This window comes from Chiroxiphia lanceolata, chromosome Z (genome assembly GCF_009829145.1).
Source record: "Chiroxiphia lanceolata isolate bChiLan1 chromosome Z, bChiLan1.pri, whole genome shotgun sequence".
In the NCBI taxonomy this organism is placed as follows: domain Eukaryota; kingdom Metazoa; phylum Chordata; class Aves; order Passeriformes; family Pipridae; genus Chiroxiphia; species Chiroxiphia lanceolata.
In genome coordinates this window covers 69,284,785-69,308,995 of record NC_045671.1, presented here as the reverse complement: position 1 = coordinate 69,308,995, position 24,211 = coordinate 69,284,785, and the positions used below count along the sequence as shown (strand labels likewise).

The 24,211-nt window shown below is 44.4% G+C and overlaps 1 protein-coding gene across 9 annotated transcripts in view; it reads left to right on the top strand.

The window, feature by feature from the left end:
* The window catches only part of NRG1 (neuregulin 1), a 449,095-nt gene that overhangs the window by 250,445 nt on the left and 174,439 nt on the right, over window positions 1-24,211 (top strand). For 6 of the 9 annotated variants that reach the window (XM_032675651.1, XM_032675649.1, XM_032675648.1 and 3 more), the window contains exon 1: window positions 18,999-19,261. The exons of the other annotated variants lie outside the window; for them this stretch is intronic. In XM_032675651.1, coding sequence (XP_032531542.1) covers window positions 19,054-19,261 — 208 coding nt within the window. In that variant the 5' untranslated portion in view covers window positions 18,999-19,053. Of the gene's footprint in view, window positions 1-18,998; window positions 19,262-24,211 lie in introns of those variants that run through there. 9 annotated transcript variants of the gene reach the window in all.

Genomic DNA, 24,211 nt, shown 5'->3' with positions numbered 1-24,211 from the left:
GGAAGGTGTGTGGCTTATGATAGGCTCAAGTCTGATCAGCTTAGTTTCTGCAAATAGAGAAGATTAGGGCCCAGACACATGGCACTAGTTGAAATGGGTCTATGTAGGAAGAGTCTGGGTTGCAGAAAAGTGGCCAAAATGCGTCTTTTTCTCTTCAAAACACACATCTGTCCAGAAAAAAAAAAAAAAAGCTTATTCTTCCTAGCCATGTTTTCCATGATTCACTTAATCTGATGGTTTTTGTTCATGTTCCTTGAAGAAGTGCGACGAAGCACTCTGAAGGCTTCCTCAGCAGAGCTGGCAGATAGCAGCAGGATCCCATGCTGTTGAAAGGAAGTATTTCAAGGGCAGCTGAAAAAACAGTGAGATCTCTGGCAAATTCCCTCAGCTGCCCAAGGCTCTGTGCAAAATTTGTTTTCTTTGAGGTCAAGGAAAAACTTTGGTTCTGGACACTAGACTCAGAAGCCTTCCTCACCTGGTGCTTGGGACACAATATTTGTGTGGCTGGTCCCTGCTTTTCAGTTTTGTCATCCAGCTGGTCCAGCCTGGGGGGTACCCTTGAGGTACACACAGACACCACAGAGCAGCTGGGATGGAGGCGATAGAAAAAGCTGCTCACAATGCTCTTTGCTCTTCACAATTTGGTTTTAAAAACAGCCTGTCCCAAAGAGTCTCTTGGAAAGCGGTGTGATCCAGGTAACACTTGTGCCTGCTGAGACATTACTGCAAGGCACCAACTGGCCCCAGCATGTGTCCTGCAATGTGCTGTACAGGAAGGGCGTGAGCCTGTTTGAGGTGAAAGGAGTTCCACCAGGAAACGTTGGCATTACGAGAAATCATTCGGGACATGTGTTGCCCGTGGAGTGAATACCAGGGCTGGAAGAGGTTTGACTGAGCCAAAGTGAAAAGACTCCCTCCTCTTTGGCAGTGAGCGCTAAGTCAACCCTGCTGAAACTTGAAACACCTTTATATGATTTGCATATTTCTATGATGCTTGAATAGTGTTCGTATACTTCTGTCACCATCCACTGGGAAGAAAGTTCACAGGACTACAAAGCAGGAATAAGCTGGACATGCAACACACTAGAAAGATGAAGAAGATAGTAAAATACAATGTAATATCTTATAAGTGTCTTCACATGTCATTCCATAAGAGCTGTAATTCAGGTGATTCAAAAGAACAGTATTGGTGACATGCAGACTCAGTCTGAGAGCTTTGTTGGTCAGACCAGGGAACTAAAAACATCTCTTCTCCCTGGTTTTCTGTTCACCAGTATAATAAAAATAGTGGTGCATTTCCCATTCATTAACTATTTTACACATATGGCAGGTAAGTTACACAGGGCATGGAGTGACCTAACACAGTGTTCTATACTTTGAAGCAGTCCATTATGTAAAAAAGTTGGAATATTGTCACTGGTAGTAATGGACCAGCTCAAAAAAGCACCCACATACTGTACATTTTTTGCTTTCCCACTTTTTTTTTTTTGTCCTTCTTTGCAATATATTCTTTATCTGTCTGGCTTACGTTTTTTCCTTGCAGCACCCTGTCAATCCTGTATTCCTCTGACTTTTCAAAAGCTTGTGGCTGTTATGGGCATCATGTGAAGGTGTTTAAATTATGCCTGGAGCAGGTATACACAAATTTAAGCATGACCAGGTATTTGTGGCCTGCCTGGAGAACCACTTCTCCTGATGAGTAGTGCTATAGTGAGTAGTCCCACTGACATAAACAGGATGACTCAATCCATGTGTGTTGCAGCTAGGACACTGTACACAGGTGGAAAACCAAAAAGTGTACGGAAATACCTCTCTGCTGAGTGTGTGCCATGAGCAGCCAGCGCGTGTGTTCACAGGTCCCTCTGTGGAAACACATCCTGCCTGATTTCAGTCTCTGCTGGGAATGAGGAAAAATGTCTCCTACTACCTTGCAATGCCTACTGGTCAATATCTTCATTTTAAAATGGGACTTTGTAAAGGAAGGAAGGAGAAACAGCACCACAAAGCTGAACAGAAAAGTGGGGTCCCTAAGAAATCATGCTCTAGACACTGCTTTACTGGGTGGTAGTGACGTGTTACGATTCAGAGCTCTTTCCTGGGAGGAAGCTGGTTTGAAGACTCAAAAGCCTGTTCACCATTGAAACTATGATGACGGAGGGCAGGCTCCAACTCCTGCTCTGAGCAGAGCTGTTGCTGCCAGCCAGGATGTTGACCCCTTTCTGTTCTAAGTAGGGATCACAAATTAAATGCTCCATCACTGCACTGTCTGTGTCCTCACTTTGTTTTGGGAAAAGAGAGAAAGCAAAACAGGTGCCCGCTGTTGCTTTGGTTTGGATAGGGATAGCAAAGCAGAATGACACTGCTTAAATCTAAAGTATGCACAAGTATTTTTTAGGCCCACAGAGGAGACCAAAGCCAGTTTAACACCTCAACTGCTGGTAGAACTTTTGCTATTACTATGTAACAGATAAATTTGGCATTATACTGCCTTGAGACAATAGGGGCAGTAATCCAGTGCATTACTCCTGGTCATTCCAACACAAAGCAGAATGGATGTTCAGAGTTAGCTAATCCCAGGCAAGGGCCATTCCCCTTTAAAAAGCATGTTTCTGTGGGAAGAAGGTGCCCTAGGCAGCTGCACCAGTGCCCCATTGTCGGTCTGAAGGCAGCTCTGCAATGTGCTGCTCAGGATCCCACAGCACGGCCGCTGACAGAGCCGTGCCTGCGCCCCACTGCTCGCCCAGTAACACTTGTAGAGGGAAAAGAGAGCCTTGTCAGCTCAGAAAGAGGAAGAGGAAGGAGCACCCTCCTCTTCCTCCTCCTCCTCCTCCTCCTCCACCGTGTGCTGTTGTGAGATGTCTGGCTAGTCTCTCTGCTGGTACGAGTGAGATGGTGTGAGCTGTGCACCTCTCCCTCCTGGTGGGAGCACAAGCACACCTGTGTGTGCCAGCAAAGCTGCTTTCTTGCCCATCATCTGTTGCTGCCAGCACACTGATGTGCTGCACCCGTGTCACTGTCTGGGCCATCCATCCCACGCTGGTGGGAAGGTGAGGGACATCCATTCAAAGTGTGCATGGGCAGACTTTGAGCGGGTGCAGCTCAGCCCAGCCTGTCGGCTCCAGCAACACTGCACTCACACCAGCTGAAAACCTGTTCTCTGCTTTTTCCAGAGTTAATGCACTTTCTTAGGACAGGGATGGAGTGGTCTAATGGTAATTGTTGTTATGGAGGAAGTTGGAGTTAATATCTGCTTTCACATGACTATAAATGCCAAGGCCTGCATACATATATTTCGGAAGCAAAGGGAAATTACACACTGAACTGATGGCATTTCATTAGCATTTACATTATCTTTGGGCCCAGAGGTCTCAGTGAGAGAGTCTAAGGAATTTTACCCAGGGCTTTATAAGGACTTTTTAAATTGTGTCTTGAAAACCTCTAAAGATAGAGAAAGTTTAGCCTTCCCCTGAGTCCTGGTGTACCGCCTGGCTATCACTATGGGGAAGAAGTGTGCCTTTATCTCCAGCCTGAACCTCTCTAGCTTCAGCTAATGCCCATTGTCACTCCCCTTTCCACCAGGCACTGCCAGGATGCCATCACATGCCCCAAACCCATCTCTGCTCCAGGGGGAATCAGCTCCTCCTTGAAGTCCCATAAAGCCATAGGCCTCCTGCAGCCTCTCTGCTTTGTCATTGTCTCGTCTCTCTGGGGCCCCAAACAGAACTCAGTAACTGGATGAAGTCTGATGGGCCCTGAGCCAAGGAGATCACCCCTCTCTCCTATACAAGCCATCTGCCCCATAGAACTTATAAACTGGGGGTGGGGGGGGAAGAGAGGAACAAGCTGGATCACAGCAAAACCAAGGATGGTTTGCCTAAACTTATCTGAGGTCAGAAGACCATCTAGTTCACTGTACTGCCCCTGAGACTAGCCAAGTGAAGAGTAGAAGGACATGGGAGGTACACAGAGAGGGATATTTGGGAAAGATTTCCAGGCTTCCAAGAACTTGAGGTTCATGGGCAGTGAGTTTAGATGTAATAGGTCCTAAATCACTTTACCTCCATAAGTTTATCAGATTGGTTTCGAACTCCATGCAAACCTTTACCATCCACAGTGTCCTGCAACAGAGTTCCACAATGTCCTGTGATAAGTAGTTCCACAATTTATTTAAATGTTTTGTGAAAAAAGTACTCCTTTTCATGTTTGAAAATAACAGGACTTGTGTTTGCAACTGCCATTTTCTGGCTTTACTGATGTTCCTTACTTCAATGATTCCCTAATAATTCCCTCTCTGTTCCAATTTTATGGAGCACATGGGACTCCACCACATCCACCAGACTGCATGTCTTCAGCCATCTGTCTGGTACTTCTCTGTACTTTACCCAGAGCAGATGCAGGGACAAGAACTGCACAGGGTTCTTCTTTTTCTTACTGTGGCTGCAAACCATGTTTGGCACAGAGATGTTTTCCATTTTGTTCTCCTTTTCTTTCCCAAAACTTCCTAATATGAGTCTGCTGTTTTAGTGGAGCATCAGCCCTACTGTGTGTGGAGCTATCTATTTGAAACTCGGGATCTTATCCTGAGTGAGGATAATCCATTGAAACCCATGCACTGGTGAAAACCATGAAATCCATGCACTGGTAAAGATCTGGAAGAGTTTTTCATCTGTAATCTTCCAATTCCTTTACCTGGACTCCAGTGTTCTGCCTTCTAAGCTAAGCTAACCTGGCTCCAAGAAATACTCTACTGGAGTATTTTAGTTGTGCTCTCATGCCTTTCAGTCTTGCCTAACACACTCCAAATTTTCCCCCTCTTTGTCGATGGCACATTGGTAGTACAACAAGGACTAAGCTCCAATATTATTTTTTAATTGGACTGAAAGTTTTATGGCATCTCTGTATTCCTTTCTTTCTGCAGCCCTACTGATTACTTTGGGCCTCCAAAAACTTCAGCTTTTGGAGTAACTTAGCACAGCATGTCTACCCCCCAAAAAGTGGAGAAGCATCGAAGAGCTGTGGATGAGAGAGAGAATAGGAAGAACAGGAAAGAAGGAGGGAGACATCCCTGCTGTGCACACAGTCATCCATAGCCTTCATTATGGTGGGGACATGGTTCTCCATGGACAGTTTCAGAGACAGTAAAATGGCTACAGCATGACCTGTGAGTCCATACACTGGAGATACTGTTATGCAACCTGGGGGGCAACCTGGTGGCATCCTGGGGCAGAATCTGGCCCTCTGGGCACTACTGGGAGTTTAGTATCAGACGGATTAAATCAGTGCTGTTTTGAACCATCGTCCATGAAAAGGGAACAAAGCCTGTTTTTACTGTTTCCCCTATCCCAGAGAGCAACATTTCTGAAAGTGACGTGTGTTTAGTCCAGCAAAGTGTAAGGGTCCCACTCCAGCTCACTCTTTTCTTCCTGTCAATGACTTTTTCTGTGTCTGGTGCAATGCCTGTAATAATAATCTCTCACTGATCTACATGAGCAATAGATATGAACTTTTGTGGTTAAATTGATGTGGCCAGCCTTCCTCAGAAAGGTTGCAGCTGGTGGTGTGTTACAGGTAAGGCCACTTGGTGGGGCAGCCTGTCTGCACAGGCAAAAAGGGCAGAGCAGGTCTAATGTGCCCTGCACCCTATCTCAGACTGGGACCACCTGACTTCACCAGCAACACAGCCTGCAAGGAACAAAAAGGCAACATCTAGTGTCCTGAGTAAAGATCTCAGATAAAAGGGTGCTCTGCAGATTGCTGGGAAAACATTTTGAAGAGCTGGCATCCTTATGGTTCTACCATAGCTCTCACGTGTTTCCCTGAACATACTGATCCATTGTGTCACATTTGAGTTTCCACCTCTGCTCAATAGGAGGTAATTATAAGGATCCCCTAAAAGCTGAGAACTATTCCAGTTAAATCAGAGGAATGGTGCTCCTGACAGTCTTCAGGAGCTGACAACATTTCACAGAATCAGAGAATCATAGAAGGTTGGAACGGACCTTAAAGATCACCTAGTCCCACTCCCCCTGCCATGGGCAGGGATACCTTCCACTAGACCAGGTTGCCTAAGACCTTATCCAAACCATCCTTGAACATCCCCAGTGTTGGGGCATCCACAACCTCCCTGGGCAACCTGTTCCAGTGTCTCGCCACTCTCTCGGTAAAGAATTTCTTCCTTAAATTTCCCCTCTTCCAGTTTGTACCCATTACTCCTTGTCCTATCACCAGAGTTCCTGAGGAAAAGTCCCTCTCAGGCTTCCCTCTAGGTCCCTTTCAGATACTGGAAGGCTACCATGAGGTCTCCATGCAACCTTCTCTTCTCCAGGCTGAACTGCCCCAACTTTCCCAGACTGCCTTCATAAGGAAGGTGCTCCAGTCCTCTTATGAACTTCCTCTTACCAACAAGTCCTCTGGACTTGCTCTAACAGTTTCACGTCCTTTTTATGTCGGGAACACCAGAACTGTATGCAGTCCAGGTGGGGTCTCACAAGAGCAGAGTAGAGGGTGAAAATCACCTCCTTCAACCTGCTGTTCACACTCCTTTTGATGCCTTCTGGGCTGTGAATGCACATTGCCAGTTCATGTTGAATTTTTCATCAACCATCTCCCCCAAGTCATTCTCTGCAGGACTGCTCTCAATCACTTCCTTGTCCAACCTGTAGGTGTGTCTGGGATTGCCATGACCCAGGTGTAGAACCTTGCACTTCACTTTCACAGAACTACAGAACCCCAGAAGGGGTCAGGTTGGAAGGGACCACAGTGGGTCGTCGGGTCCAACATCCCTGCTCAAGCAGCGTCTTCCTGATGCACACTGAGCAGGATCTCACCTCAGAGAGTTCTTAAATATCTCTAGGAATGGAGACTCTACAACCTCTATGGCTAACCTGTTCCAGTACTTGGTCACCTGCACAGTAAAGAAGTTCTTCCTCATGTTCAGGTGGAATTTCCTGTGCATCAGTTTCTCCCCACTGTTTCTTGTCCTGTGGCTCAGCATCACCAAGAAGAGCCTGGCTCCACCCGTTTGATGCTCTCCCTTCAGAAAATTGTATGTATTTATAAGATCCTCTCTCAGTCTTCTCTTTTCCCAAGCAAGCAGGTAGAGCTCCCTCAGCCTTTCCTCACAGATGAGGTGCTCCTGTCACCTCATCATCTCCATAGTCCTCCTCTGGACTCTCTCACAGAGTTCCATATCTCTCTTGCCCTGAAGAGCCCAGAACTGGACACAGCACTCCAGATGTGGCCTGATTAGAGCTGAGTAGAGGGCTGGATCACCTCCCTTGACCTGCTGGCAACACACTTCCTAAAGCACCCCAGGATACCACTGGCCTTCTTGGCCCCACGGGCACACTGCCAGCTCATGGACAGCTTGCTGTCTGCCAGGATCCCCAGGTCTTTCTCCAAAGAGCTGTTACGAGGTGTTTACATGAAGGCAAACACTGTCATTTCCTTGGTGATTACCAGAAGGTATTTGTGGATGTTAGAGCCAATAGTAATTAATTGACCATGTAAAATCACCAATGACTGAAGAAGCTGACTCAGATCTCACCTTTTTGTTTAAACTTGTCTGTAAATTCTTCGCATTTTTGACTGGCAAGAACAAAGATAAACTGTTTAAAATGTAACCACAACCTGCAAATATTACATGCAACGTCTGAAGTATGGGTCGGATATTCTGTTGGGTGAGTGGGTGCAGCTTCCACTGAGGCTGAGGGGTTGGATCAGCAACATTTCCTCCCCGAAACAGAAGTGAGGGTCCCGCATAATGAAGAAGTTCAAGGGAGGGGTCAAGAGTGTGTACTGACAAACTGGAAGAAAGGGACATGCAAGGGTGGATTTTTATCAAAGAATATTTACGCTGTTAAAGAACATAGGGCAAATGGGGCAAAACACCATGGTCTTCAGTCCAAAATGCAGATAATTAAAGGTTTTAAAACTATCATCTTGAACAAATGAATGAAAAACAATGAACACATGGGAGTGGGAAAGCTCTCCTCTCTTGAGCAAATCTGGCATTCATACAGAGCTACACTGGAGCCACAGGAGACTGAATCCTGCTTGCCAAACATTTCAGACACCAAAAGCGGCTGAATGTTGATACTTCTATCCTTGGTCAATCTGCTTATTGCATCCATTCACATCCTCAGGCAGCAGAGTGTAGGGTCAGCCTGGGTGCTAGGGCAGTCACTTTTCAGCTCCAAGGGAAGTCACAGCACAGAGTTTCTTTGTTTTCATCATATTTCAGCCTGCCAAAGCCATTAGCTTACCTGAAAAAACTACAGTAAGTTCAGAAAAATGACATTTCAAAACTAGGCCTGCCTCTTCCAGTTGTTCACAGGGAACAGCATTTGCACTTGATTGCTTTGCTGATCCTTAACTGTTTTAGTTTTACTACACCAACTCTTGCTAGCTAATTATTCCCTCCAAACTGGTTCAGCTTGTCCTCTCCCTCTCAGCACTTTACTCAGGACAATCTCTCACTCACTTCTGCCAGAACACTGGGATCTGTATCAACGTGACTTATTTTCTTGAGGTGTCCCTGACCATCAGACACTTCATCAGATTCTTTAATATCTTTTGCATCCTGTTGCTGCAGACAAGTCATGCACCTGCTGGACCATCTGCCATTGCAGACTGCAATCCAACCCCCGCACACAAGGGATTTCTTTATCCATTACTTTGCACTTTGTTAAATGGTAACTGTCTGTATAGAGAGGCTCTAGTAAGGTTTTTCAGAAGGTGTTTCAGAAGCACAGGCTAGCAGTGTTTTGGTTTTTTATTCCTGTCATTAACTCCAAAGGACTCCAGTTCTGCTTCCAGAAGTTGAAAGGAGCACATGGGGAAACCTGCAAGGCAGTGTGGCATGCTGAGTGCTGCTCATCCTGCAGCCAGAGAAAGGGAGTTCGGTGGCACTAGACAGCCTACAGTTTCAGGACTCTGGCGGAGTGTGGATGTGCTGGGGCTTTTGTTTGTTTCTTTCCTCCCTCCCAGTTTTGTTTTTTGTTCCCTGCATTTCTCTCATCTTTCGCATCTTGTTCATATTTCTGGAATGGGACAAAAAAGCCGTGCTACAGTCACCTGACATTTGTATGAAATTTTGGGGTGCTGTTTATTTTTTTCTCTTGGCCTGTTGAGCAGTTGTTCTGGATGTTTCTTAGGCAATTCAGATAAATATCCAGCTTTCAATCAAGCTCCAAAACCCTTGCATTCAAAACAATATTATCTTTTCCAATTTCCTCACACTACGGGCTGAGAGTAGAATACCTCTTGTTTTGTTGCTTATCATGATCCTGCATCACTACAAATCATACAGATGAGTTTAGTGTTTGCAAGTAAGTCAATTGTCTTTAATTTCTTTATCATGTGTTCAGTCTCTGTGATGTGACATTAATTGTGGCAATACATGTTGCTTCACCCTCTGACAACAGCATATTGACAATATTGGAAATATGGGGAATAACAGCATACTGAGAATATTGAAAGAAAAGGTTTCTTTTATTTGTTGTAGTGTGATAGAATAAAACTGCAGGTATTATTTCACTAAGTCTTAACGTATTGTATTGCACTGGAAGTGTGTGTTCCCCAGGGATACTCTTCTTGGATGTGGACACTTGCTCAGTGTCACAAAGCCCTTTGGAGTTGTTTTTTTTTTGGTCAGTGTCCCTGGGCAACTGATCCCTTGTGAAAAAACTTGACAAAAATGCCTTCTCTTAGTTTTCTTTGTTCAGTACGTTATTACCACTAGTACTGTCCTACAACCACTGAGTGTGAACACATCAGTTAATGGTGCTCCACACAGTATTTCACAGCAACAGCTTTCACTGACAGGTTCTTATCAAATGGTCAGGATTTGCTCAGTTGTATTCTCTTTGCTTTTGCTGTAGAGTCATTTTCTCTGGAGATACCACACAATTAAATTAGCAGACTTAACGACTGCTAATAGGAGGCTGGCCACTGCTTACCTGCAGAACAAAACTGTTTGGAATAGTTAATACCCCTTGACAGAGAATAGAAGTCTGTATGGAGTGGAAACTGTGGCTGTTGTCTGTCCTGTTATCAGGTTCAGACCCGGTTTTGGTTATAAATGTTACCTTCCCATCTCCAAGTATAAACTCTGAGATTTTGGTTACTAATCACATAGCTGACATGGTGACTCTGGATTACCAAGTTCTCTGCAGCAGCTGTGGTGAATAGTTCAGGAGCAAATTACAGGATTATATGGGTTTGCATAATGGGCCCTCATAGATCTGCACATAGCAATCAAATTAACAAATACCACTTTTATATGCTCCCTTAGTACCAACATATTTGCAGTCTTTCTGTGGGTTAATCATGAACAGGCAAAGGTCTGAGCTTGTGGAATAGCACATTCATTGTCAATTGTAACTCGTGAGTAAACTTGCAGGAGGAATTGCCATTAAAATACTTCCTTTCTCTGCTTGGTGAGGTGCTCCCACAACTTTCAGTGCTTTACTAGCAAGCTGCATACGACTAGTACATTTAGGGTAACAGGATTCCTGTTGGCTCCCTTTTGAATGTTTTATGAGTCAATTAAAACCACTTGAAAGAATTTAGTGACACAGGCAACACACATTTTATTTCCTGATAACTGAGTTCTGCATTGTTTTCATAGGAGTAGGATTAATGAAGGTTTTTTAAAAACTTTGCCCCAGAAGGAAGTATCCCGATCACAGTTATTTGTGTTTTTAAGCACTGAAACTTGGCAGTAGAACTCGTAGGAATTTTTCAGTGATCCAAAAATCCCTAAATATACATGTATTTAGGTCTTCAAGTGTGTTAAAGAATTGTGTTTACTGGGATCAGTGGCCCCACAGCACATTCTGTATGTGTGTGTGTGTGTGTATGACCTGAGGATCTGGAAAGAGCTCTGTCTACAGAATATTCCACGAAAGTTCCATCCAGAGAGGAAATCACAGCCATCTGACTGTAGCAGAACGCTTACGCTGCTGAGGCTCTCCAGCCTGACTCCATATTCAGACTTCCTTTAGAAAGGGAGGAATTAGTCAGCAAACAGCAAAAGCATTTGCTGTCTATACAGTTTGGACTAAGGATCATCTGGAAATAGTCATGAGGTGATACGGCCAGATTTTCAGACATGAAAATCTCTATTTCCATGAACTTCAAAGGAGCCATACTAATTTTCGAGACCCATGGGTCTGACCTCTGCATTTTATTTCAACTTTCACATTGCGTTCACTACCTTCCATACCCCACCTTTTGCCAAATGAAGTTATATTTAGCTCTTTGTCCAATATTTTATGTTGAATTCAATTTTCCCACCACCAGTATTCAACCAGTAATACCTTTGTCCATGATTTTGCAAAGCCATGAAAAAGAAAAAAAAATGTAGTTTTAACCTCCCCTTGGTAAACTTTTGTTAAATGTATATCTTGGTAATTTCTGATGCCCCAAAATGAGGAGGTAGGAGACAATGATCATGGGGGGGTTCAGTCACCCTAACTGTGACAGAAGGGTAGGGCAACAGGACTTCACACCATGTCACTACACATGTGGAAGAATGGAAACTAATTAGCCTGGGAAGAAGGAACAAGTTCCCTATAAACTCTAAACCAGCACTCACAGACCACTAAACTCACCACTTGCTTTCAGAAATATAATGAAGCCTCATGGTGACATGAAACCTTAGACACTTGTTTATTGGATGCCAGACTAAAGAATATTGAACTGGTCATTCCGGGTCAAACAGAAGTCCCATCCAGCTTAATATCCATTTTCTAATACTGGCCAGGAGCAGGCTCCTAAAGGAGATTATAAGAATGAGGCATGTAGAGAGCAATTTTCTGGATGGATGCTCCCAGCTCCTGTATGTCAGCCAGGTAGTGTGTTCTTGGGATACCTACAGAGCACCCAGGTGTATTTGGGGTACATTTCCCCCCCAGTGGTAGGCAGGGTTCAAAACAGACAAATACATAGTTTTTACTCTGGCCTGTCTGCAAGTAACACCCCGCCTCCACCCTACCCACCAGTGCACTGTGTTAAACACAATTTCAAAACATTTTTTGAGGCTTGAAATAACTGGATTTCCCTGGGCTTTAATTTACCACTTGACTAGTTTCCTATTTAACCTTTCACTTCAATCCTTATTTCACAGCATGAAATGATACCCCTGCACACCACATTTCTCTTTTTGAGGCAAGCCTACCAAAATTATCTTTTGCTTGGATGTGATGGGAAATGCATGCAACTTTCTGAAGCAACTCGGTGAAAACAGCGTATTACTCAGAGAAAATTCTCAGTAAAGTTTGCAGCTGAGAAACTTTGATAGGAGGAATGGCATATCAGACACACTATACCCAAAGTTCCACTTATTTAGAAAGGAAAAGGCATGAAAACTTTCTGGAAGAACAATCTTTCCCAAACCCCATTTGTGAAAGATACCTAAGTTTGTGCCTGGCTTTAAGCAACGTAGCTGTCATAGAAATATGATAGAAATATCTTAATATGATGCCTGCTAAACCACAGATTTAACCAGGGACACTGTAATTAATCACACTACTCTTTACAGCATGAGCTGAACACAGATAAAACACAGCAGGGAATCCTACCACTGGTTCAGACTTTGATTAGACACATCTTAATTTTCTCACTGGATGAAAGACCTTAAAACAAAGCTGCAGTGACTGCACACTCTCTTTCACACTCTATTTATTCATTTTTGCTTGGGATTTAAATAAGAAGAGTTATGGACAAGACAAAGCCCACACAGGGAGTCTCGTCTCCCCACATGCAATATATTTTTGTTTACTGGTGCTCATCTAGCTGATTTTCATGGGCAGCAAAAGCTCCAATTGAACCAGGGCAGTTCTGAATTAGCTGTGAACATGTGTGTGTCAGGAGGTATGTACATAGGGGAAGTCTCATCCTTCATTTTGTATATTAATGACAGAATAGATCCAAACAATTTCTGCATTTAACAGCAGGACATTTAGCTGAGCTCTCAGTGAAATCCACACAAAAAATGTACATCTGCATGTGTGGTCCATGGGGCTAGACCTGTTGGTATACTTAGACAAGAGAGAATATCCTCGGTCGGTCTAGTCACAGTTGTCCCATCACATAATGGGACTGAGGAAAAGAGCATAGTACTGACCAGAGTGCTTATGTGGAAGAAAGGGTGGTTTCAGTTCTAGTTCCTGCTCTCCTAAGTATTCCACTAGTCCAAAATTTTTTGCAAAGGTGCCTAAGAGCCTGACTAGCTCCTGAGAGATGAGAGAAGTGCACTTACATCTCTTTACACAGATGAAGGAACTGAGCTCAGGTTTCTCCCTCTTGGGGAGAGGACATTTTCAACCACTGGACTGTTAACACAGGCAGAAGGGAAAAAGTCTCTTGTTACATCCCTTTTCAAATAGCATCTCCTCTTTTTCTGGTGTTTTTGTTTGAATGCACCTCAATGTAGCATGGAGTTGAAAGCCTCCTAAGCTTCAAAATCTTGTTTTACTGTTAACATTTTGTTGGTTTCTTGCTTAACAGACATGGCAGTTGTGATTCCCACCATCAGGCACTGAGCACTCCTCAGGTGATGAATGTGGAGCCTGTGTGCCTAACTTGGGATATTGCTTTGATGATCAGGTCATGAAGAGTTTGGAGCTCCACAGCTGAGAGCTATTTGGTCTAATTCCCCTCTCAGTTCTAACTCCTTTGCCCCTTCTGTAAGGAAAGAGGCTAGTAGCTTTGCCACACAGCCACAGGGGTGTTTTGAATCTTGGAGATTGCATACCATTGAGATAATCTCGTGGAGAAGGCTGTAAACACCTTAGAGGGCAGTGTAGGCAGAGCATACTCAAGAATGCTTGTGCAGCACCAGATGATTGCAAAAGGAATCTGTTTTCTTCACAAAGCCAGTGGAGTAAGGACAGCACAAAGTGGAGCCCTTGGTGAGCCATCAGACTAGCCAAGTGATTTAGTCAGGGACACTGGGATAATCACAGACCTCAGTTAATTGCACTCTCTCTGCAGCATAATTTTTGGTCCTGCAATATGGCAGGGATGCAGGCTGGTGCCAGTGCTCTGTCAGTCAGCTTACTGCAGGACAGGTCAGCTTGTTGCTGCAGCAAAGGGGGGTCACAGGGAATCAGAGAATCCAGAATTCTACCATGCTCATGATGTTAAGACTACGCAAGGTACAGACATACAGACAAAGCTGTGTGACATGGTGGCCCAGAGACAGAAATAGCAGTACTAAACTCACTGGGCAGAGCACAGGTTGAGACTGCTGAACATGCAGGTGCAGGCTTGGAAGGGGTTGGTACCAACATCTGTTCCGGTAAGAGTCACCACAGAGACAGGGACTGTGTGCTCATTGTGATGGGGTACAAATTAACCATGGATTTACACATAGAGTGCGCCAGTCTAATTTGGAAGACCTGTTGGTCTACTGTGAGTGCTCCAGGACAATGGGGATTATCACACTTGGCCACTGAACACTTGCCAACAGAGAAAAATCAGTCTGGATCCAAAAAAATTATGTATTTAATGTGAATTTGTTAAACTGCATTAAAGCTCTGTTTCAGCATTTTTAATCAAAGGTGCTTTTAGTGTGATTAGACTTCATTACCTTACCAAGAAAATTGGTCTGAACTTAATTTCATAATTTTTTTTGTCCTGAATTAGAATATCCACCCAGCAATTGAATGAAGTTTTAATATACACTTTAAAAATTAATTTGGATTTTTTTCCATGAGAGAACAATGTCTGGACTGAACACTTGTCAGTGGAGTCACATCGATGAAATGAGAGAGATGTCAGTCTTCAGAGTCCTCACTGCCAGTGCTGGAGTAGTTTGGATTCAAACAGGGGCTGCCAAATTACTCCTATTAATAGATTTTCACCTTCCATGCCTTTTTTACTTAGTTATTTTCACAGGCCATATCCTTGGTTGTAACTATTGACATTTTACAGGAGTGTAGTAGTCTGTAGAAATTTTGACTGGATGTGTTTCTGAGGAAGATGCTCATTAATTGTACAAAAATATTTTTTGCATTCAGCCCACACCAAAGAGCATCAATATCTTGCACACTAATGGGGCTAGCATTATATATATATATATATATTATATATATATATTTATAGTTGTGACTGGATGATCTAAAAAGTTTTGAAACATTACATGCTAAAGTACCAATTTATCTTGTGAAAGTTTCCTGAAGTTTCACAAGTTGAGTCTGCTAAAACTATTGGTAAATTGGAGGCCATCAGGTCTTGTTTTGTAGTAACATATATACAGACACTTGAACAAACAACTCTGAAATGTGCCATTTCCTGAAAAGAGACGTTACTGGGACGTCATCACCTGTCACAATTGCTGCTGTTGCCAAAGATGTTGGCTTGACCTTTAAACCACTGTTAGGATACTTTTGGGTAATCAAGATTTGCATCTTCATAAGGTCAGCAGAACAAAAGGTACTGTTATCCTGACTCAGCTGAGTTGATGTCAAAGACCTGGTGCTCAGCTGCTGACAGAATTTCGAGTCCAACTTAATATAAGAACGTGTTTCATTCACAGCTATGGTTACCATACATCTTTACTGTTTTAATTCTGTTTAGGATGATATTTCTTACTCTTTCCTTGCTACCAATGGAGGGGTAACAGGCAGTTTATGCAGACAGTCTTCCTACCTGTCTTCATGGGTTTCAAATGAGCACAAAATGAAGAAAAAGAGAAAATGACAGTCCTCAGTTTAAGAGAAGATTGAGAATAGGGTTACGCTATGAACTTAATTGTTAATTCAGGAACTGATTTTGTCAAATGGGTACACTTTCTGTAAGGAAAATAAAAAGTCTTAAACCATTTTTTTGCTCTCTTGGTAAGGCATTGGAATTTCTAAGTATTTGTAATTAGGCCCCTTTTCTATGACCAGAATATTTGTAAAAATGAACTTAAAAGCAAAAAAAATTCAGATTATTGACATTTTATTCAACTGTTTGTTACTCTGGAGCACTTTTTGTTTATTTTTGTTTACTGATCTGTCTCTTTTTCCCTGCATTACATTTTGCAGACATGTATATGAGTGAAAAATTAGACTTAGCAGCATTCTGCATTCACTTCACGTGATGTAAATAATTTCACAAAGTGCAGAGGTCCAGAATAGCCAGGCTACCAACAGTGAGATGAGATTGGGCATAGCCAGATCTTAATTTTTATACTGAAGAAGGTGACATGGATGGAGAGAACAAGGAGATGAATGAGTAAAAGCTCCATACGTGGTCTCCGCCCGTGTGTTGGTGACAAGCAGGCAGCATTCCTTTACCTGTCCTGTGATGAACCGATCATGAAGGTACATGAAAGTTTGACTGCTGTTCCCCAAGCAACTGTGTAATTTTTATGAGACTGGGAAACATGCCTGGGCTATGGCTTCCACTCCACTGAAATCCTGTAAATGGTTGCATCGCTCTATTTCCAGAAGTCCAAAGTGTCCTTTGGCTGTAGGAACTGTCAGCTCAGAAGAGTGTTGTACACAGGGCATTTTCTGACCGACCTCTGACAAGCCAGCTCTCTACTCACAGTTCTAGGGGGTAAAATGGCAATTTTACTGTAGTGTTAAATCAATAGCTACCCACTGTTGAAGTATCTCATAGCTGTCGATAGCAAAGGAGGAGAGGCAGTCTTATGTGCTACAAGCAATGCCTAATTCTTTGGCATTGATATACACAGAAGTAAATCACACCCTTCTGCAGTGGATCTATGACACATTGCCTAAAATGAATTATAACCTTTCTTCTCGGAATAGTAGGCTTATTCCAGAGCACATTTCTGATATGTTTTTTTAAGAAATTTCCCACTTCTAACAGAAAAGGTGCCGGAATTCAGGAGTCTGGAGTATTGTTCTTAGGCTTTCGTTTTTAATGCATTCTCAGGCTGCTCGGGTCTTACCCCAGTATCACACTGCCAAAAAGAAAGAGTCTTTGGGGGGGTCCATCCTGCGGCTTGCTCACAGGGCCTCAGTGCTGATAATTCCCTGAAAGTTTAATTCTGGATTAATTCTGATGAACACGGCCTGAAGGTAATGTTTACTTTGATTGTTTAGATTTTGCAGCGTACAGAAAACCAGGTCACACTGAGATTATTTAAAAGTACACTTCGATAGCCAACAGAGTCCCTTACATTTTGCCAGAGTAGGCTCCCTCCTTGCTGAGTAGTGACCCCCTAAGGAAATACCGAGTTACTGCCGCAGTAGTATCTTCCTGTCTCCAGCTGTTCTTCCGTGAGGCTTGCTCTTTCTCCCCGCCCTGCCTGGGGCTTATTCCCTCAATTTCGGTGCAGCACGTTTGAGAAAGGATGTCGTAACGCTGTCAGTCAAGAAATCAAAAATGTGACTCGAATGTATCTGTAACTTTTCGCGTTAAGAATTGTACCCATGTCTTTCCTTCTCCACTTGCTCTCCCCCCGCCTTGATTTGATTTGTTCACTAATGCTGTTATCACTAGGACTCTGAAGAAGTATAATTTTTTTACCTTAATGTTTTGCAGTCGGTGTAGTTCGCTGCTCTTCTTTTACCACAGTGATAGGACTGAGATAACATTGGGGGTTTTTTCTGTTTGTTTCAAAGTCCAACTTGAAATGCTGTTTGCCCACTGCTTCTTCAAAAGCTTCTTACTGCAAGAGAGTGTCTTGAAAAAACCTAGCTTCAAAACTTTCAGCCAAGAAGAGGAAGAAACCAGTATATATTGGGTTCAGAGTATTTTGTCTTTTTGGGTCCCCAATATGGGAAGATTTTTTTGAATTATATCAATCTAAGAATAAAGAAAACCAACTCAAAAGCACATTTTGTGCATGGCGATCAGTGTAAATGGTTTTTTTTCAGTCTAAGGGACATGCATAACTGTCTCCTCAAGAGAAGGAAGACTCTCTAAGGACTGCAAAGTAGCAATCCTAGTTTTAGATTCTGATCCCATCTGTTTTTCTATGTTGCACGACCTTTCCAAGCATACAGGGAAAACCGTCCACTGCGGGATTTTAAGTAGTTTGCACAGATCTGTAACTTTTCAGTGTTGTGTTCCCTACCTAACGGTGTTCAGTGCAACTCCTCCAGATAACAGTTATCTGCACCAGCAGGGAATATGGTGCTGAGCAATTATATACAGATTCCTTAAGTTTTCCAGATGACAGTGAAGTTCAGTTTGGTGCATTTACACTGCAGTTACTTTACAGCTGTCTCGAGTACGGCTGTATTGGGTGCAGCTTCATCCATGGACTGCGGCCAAGCTCTACCTGACCGACACTCTCGGTTGTAAGAACCGGTGGTTGTGGGATCAGCTCCGTGAGAAGTCACCGAAGTAGAAACGGACCCACACTGAGAACAGTGCGACCTCCCCGGGGGCAGGACCGCCTTGCAAAGCTCCCCCAGGTGGGGGAGCGCACGTTAGTCTTGCAAACCCCCCCTCTCCCGTGAGCATCCCCCGCCGCCGGGGGGAGCGGCGCCGCCGGTAACCTCGCAGGTTAAGAGGAAGCCGCAGCTTTAAGCAGGTGCCCAAGCGGCAGGGTGCAAGCACCCCGAGGAGCGCCGCAGACGCCTCTCGCTTTCTCCGACCCCTCGCTGCGGCCACCCGGGAGAGGGCCCGCGCCTGTCCCCGAGGCGCTCCCGCACGCTGTGCCCCGTTCGGTCGAGCGGCGGGGCGGCACCAGGCTGCGACACCGCCCCGTCCTGCCCTGCCCGGCCCTTGCCCCGCCCCGGCCCGCCGGGGCCGCGGTGCCTGCGCCCTCCCCGGGGCCGGGGCCGCCCAGCGCCCTGGGGCCGTGGAGGCTCCTCCCGAGAGCAAGCGAGCGGTGCCCGGGGCGGGCGTTAGTAAGGCGTGTGCCGAGGGGGTGTGTACGTGGGCTGGAGTTTATTTTTATTATTAGGAAAGAAAGGAAAGGGAAAAGAAAAACGAAAAAAAAAAAAAAAAAAAAAAGGGGTGGAGAAGGAGGGAGGGGGGTGGTGAAGGAAAAGAAAAAAAAAAAAAAGGCCCGGAGAGGAGTTTCCAAAAACTTCCAAGGAACTCGCGGCTCCAAGTCTCAGGCGGCAGGCAAGAGCGATGCTGGAGCCTCGGGCGCTCCGGGAGCCGACAGCGTCGGCCGTGGCGGCGGAGGGGGCGACCGCGGGGATGGCGGAGGCAACGGGGAGCGCAGTGCCGGCCGGAGCCGGGATGGCCGAGAAGAAAAAAGCCGGCAACGGCAGGAAGGGGAGGAAAGGCAAGAAGCCCGCTCCGCCGGAGGAGGGCGAGGCGCCCGGGTCCGCCACAGGTAAGCCCGTCGGCAGGTGCGGTGGGAGCCCCGCGCGGAGCCTCCGCGCCCTTCCCGCTCCCGCACGTAGCGGGCACATTCCCGGCCCCCGCCGTCTGCCCGGCCCGGCCCGGCGGACCCTCCGCGCCCCGGGGCGGCTGCTCGACCAGCTCCCGGCCCCGTGGAGCGGTGCCTGGAGTGCCTCGGCTGTCCGACTGCAGTTCGGTCTTGCTGTCCTCCTTCCCTCCTACGGGCCCCGAAACTCTGCGAGGCTCTCGGTCAGCTGTCGCTTTCTTCTTTTTTTTTTTTTTTTCACCCCTTCATTTTTTGGAGGGCGTGAGGCTATCTCTCCTATTACAAAACAGGTTTTCTGTCCCTTCCTTTCCCCAGAAATCAGATGGCTTAGTTGAACAGATGACAAACTTTCATGCGGGGTATTTTGTCTAAACTTGCAGGTATTTACTCGGGGGTGATCGGAGAGGACATTTCGCTCGTTTAGCAGCACGTGTTGCTTCTCTTATGCCTCCCCAGAATTAAGCGCAGGGATTCATGCCACTGATTGCTCGTGTTCTGTAGGTGTCCAGGAGCAGGACTCTGTGGGTCGACCCAAAAGAAGGGTCACAGCTGAGCAGGCTGCCCCACTCGTCATAGTTACTTATTTCTGTCAGCTGAACGCCCCAGTCAAGATCAAGACTCCTGGTGCTGTACAAACACATATGAGCTCATGATGCTTTTCCTTGAGAGCTTGTATTATGCCACCTACTATGTCAGAAAGCCTAGTGGTATCTACAGATACACTGAGCTTTCTGCAAAAGCAATGTATAGCTGCAGTTGCTGTTTAGTTTACCAACTTCTTTGAATTCCGTGTTGTTTGGAGACAAATGTTTTAAAAGAACCATATGAAAAGCAGTCAATTTTCTAGTTTGGGTTTGGGGGGTTTTTTTTCCCTTTGGGTTTTTTGCCCGTACAGATAAATTAACAGAAAGCCCAGTAGGGTAAAACTTTCTGAATATACCTGTATTAATTTTGCATACTGCATCGTGACCAACATGATGCTGGTCTAGACTTCAACCATCAGCCCTCGGGGAGGATGCGTGTGATTCAGAGCTGAAGGTATCCCTTTGGGCTAATAATCTTTACAAACTAGCACTGCCCAATGTATCCTCTTCTTTATGTTGTTTGGAGACTTAGTTCACCCAGCCTCTGCTCAGCACTGGGTGTAAGAGTTTTCTGTACAGCAGGGGAGATTTCCCTTGTTATGCCAAGCTAGAGACAAACACTTTGTTTGACCTTCTTTTTTTCTTTCACCGGGTTTTTATAATGCTGTTTGCTGTTACATTATGCAAGCATTGTAAGTATCTCCTGCTAAAACTAACCTCCTCTTGGAACATTAAAACCTCTGGCAAACGTATCTGTGACAGCTGGGCTATTTGAAGTGTTGGGGGGTTTTTTGTTTATGTTTTTGGTTGACAGAAAACAGGAAGACAGTAACGAGTTGGACAATTTGTGACAGGAAAAGTCTGTCAAGGAGACATGCATTTTCCCACTGGGCACCTCAGGGTCCCGTGGCATCTTATCCCGTTTTGCAGGAAAACTTTCTTTTCCCGGCTCTGCAGACAGTTTTCTTTTTCCAGTGGAGCAGGCTGCTGAGGAAGTAATGAAAGGAGTTGTGAAACAGAAGACATAGTCTTTGAGTAATCCAACCATGTTGACTCTGAACTAGGTAGAAATTTTGGGGAACGTGGTCTTTTTCTCTGATGAGGGGAGCTAGAATAACAGTTAAGAGGATCCACACAAATAAATGTCACCTGTATCTAAGTGTGTTTAATGCCCACTTCTGGTGGCCTGATCATGTCTGCCATGGATGAGTGTTTTATCTGAAAATCTGAAAGGTGGCAAGTGTAGATTGAGGTTCATCAAGGCAGGATTCACATCATGCCAGCTCCTAAGATTTGCTAAAACTCCAGAAGGCAAAGTTCCTTACTAAGCCAAAATATGTCAGTTTTTGAACCAGAAATAATCCACTTTCCTGGCAAGTCCTTACCTCTGTTCTCCAAGGCACCAGTATGTTTTTGTAGGTATGAAAGAGTACCGCCTTCATCCATACCTGACATTTCTAGTCAAATGTTTCCTGTGTGGGCAAGAACTGAGCATTCTTCTATCTTATGTAATTAAAATCCCATCCCTTCCAAGATGAGTGTATGTGGCGGGATAGTTCCCATGTGTAGCTAATCCGTGTAGTCTGTCTAATGGGAGAATGAAATACAGCGTAACCCATCACTGTACACTTGACTCACAATCAGATAATGTCACACTGGCAACGTGACATAGATTTTATCTCATCTGTTACTTAAGGGTATTTTCTGGTCTGAGGGGCATTTAAAACAAGAACTGATATTTCAGAAGAGAAAGAGCAGAAAGATTGGTTAATGTAAAATATAGCAAGAGAACAGCTTTGCATTTCATGTCATGGACTTTTATTCTCTCTGTTCAAGCATATTAGAGCTTGAATTAATAACTGGTCTACTTATATAAACTTAGTAAGGACAATATGAAGACCTTCTGACTTTGATGGGACAACAATTTCTCCTTTTCACTAATGGTTTTGCAGTCATACCTGATAATCAGTTAGTGTGTTTAGAACGTGCAGTCTGAGAGGCCACAAAACAGTTTTGCTTTTTAGTTACCTGCTTTATTTAATTGAATTATGTCAGGATTTGTACCCTCTGTTGTATTCTTCTCTGTGAGTAGTTTGAATCTACTTATGGTCTCCCTTACAAAAAGCAGTGATTTGCAGATAATCCTCAGTTTTAAGATCTGGCACTAGCACAGAAATCTGCAGCAGGTGTTCAGTTTTTTCTTAGTGCCGTTTTTTCTGATCATGGTTTCTCTCAACTTAGACTGCTTTTGGCTGTCAAAGTACATCATACATATTTCAATCCTGGGTCTGAAACAATTGTCTTATTGGTAACTTGTCAACAGGCTGAGAATCAGCTTTATTATCTGTGGAAAAAAGTGTATGAGAAAATGTTTCTTTACTATATTCTGTCACAACTCTCTTGGGAACTCCAGAATTGCCATTGGAGAAGGAAGTTAGTTATTGGAAGAAAAGGTGAAGTGGCTTTGGCCTGCTCTACTCACCTGCACAGTGGTAACACCAAAAAAAATCTTAGTGTTTTGCATTGGCAGGTGAAGTCTGGGCTCTGTTACAAAAGTTTGGGGAGGTCCATATTGCTATGGTTTCTTTGTCACTAAAATGACATAGAAGAATATTTACCTCCACTTGCTATAAGTGGTCTCAAACAAAGTGATTCTGTCAGGCTTGTGTCAAGTGCAGAGTGATTGTACCTTCCTTCAGCAGGGAACTCTGGACCATGATAAATATAGGGGGTGGAAAGCTGAGGAGACAGTATTATAAATGGACAGAAAGTTACAGTTTTTCTCCAAGTCATATCACCAAACTGCTATGCCGACTGAGTATGCAGACAGGCTCAACAAATGTGCCAGCAGGGCTTCCTAGGGCATTGCCAGCACGCTGAAAATACATCCAGCCTGGGCAGGGAAACCTAATGCAGGAAAGCTGAGGTTGGGTGGCAGTCTTCCCCTCACAGAGGCACTGCTCCTGACTTAGGGTGTTGTTAAAGCAGAAGCAGGGAGACTTGGACTGGGCCCACTGCATAAGGTGGGGCTACTGAAGTGAGAGAAAGGAATCAGCCCTGGAAAAATTCCTCCTGGTACACCACTGAGGTGGTGTAACAGCACATCAGCTGCCCAGCCTCTTCCTCAAGTGTTTTCAGACACCCTGGGGAATGTGAGTTTTCAGGTGGTTCTGCTTAGCAGAGAAGATGAGAGAGAGGTTGCTGGGCTTGAAAGGACAAAATGTGAAAAGATGTCAAGCATTTCTGAGGAAAAAGCCTTGATTGTGTGCAAAGACTGACAGTGCTGCCAGAGCAGCGAACTCTGGCCTTAGGTTATGTCAGCCACTCTCTAGTTCAGTAGCAATGGTAGGAAGACCAAGGCTCCATAAGAATCTAGTGCAGAAACGCAGTTCATGAGGCAAGAGCCTCAAAGATGGGTCTCAACCACCATTTCAGTGAGGTAACCTCAGCAGCGTTATCCTGAACACATCTGCACTTACTAAGCCCAGAGAAGAGAGGTTGCAGACATTGACATAGAAAATAAATACCTCCTATGAGAAGTTTAATTTAGAATTAGATAAAATGCCAGAGCTTTGAGACTACTTGACCGAATAAACAGCACAAAGTTCAGATGAGATGAGTGTGACTGAGCAGAACCTTTGAGTGTGTCCTGGTAGCAGGCTTTGTTGTCTGAGGAAGAAACTGTTTTGAGCATATTGTAGACCAAGTTTCATGTCAGGGCTTGGTTGGGAGGATTAAAGCTCAGTCTGAGGATTGCTAAGTTGAAATAGATACTCAATATTCATAAAGAGATATCAGAAGACAAATCAATATTTTGCATTAATTGAAGACAAGAGCCTTGGAGACGGAATGAAAGCTGTGATATCTGGTAAAACCTGTCCACTTCTAGAGGAAAACTACTGCTTAGAAGGAGTAACAACTTCTGGTTTTTCCAGGCCAAAATATTTGTGTGCTGCTGGTATGCATGTACATTTTTGGGGGAGGAAAGTCCCTTTACCTGTGTGCAGTACCTAAATGCTCCAAACATTTCACACAATCTTCAGAACATTTTTGAGAGTGAATCCTTCAAAAAGCATGTGAATGTGTTCATGTTTTTTTGAATAAATGAGATTAGTCACCATTCAAACTTTTTTTGACTTAACACTACAAGTACTACTTGACTGCAGCCATGGGAATGCAAACAGAATTGTGAGGACATACCAGTACAATTGTCCAGTAAATCCTTCATGTGTATAGAAAGACATTCCCGCTGTGAAATAAATCCAGAAGCTGTACTGAAGTTTGTGCAAATATTGATAGCTGGGGGAGGGCG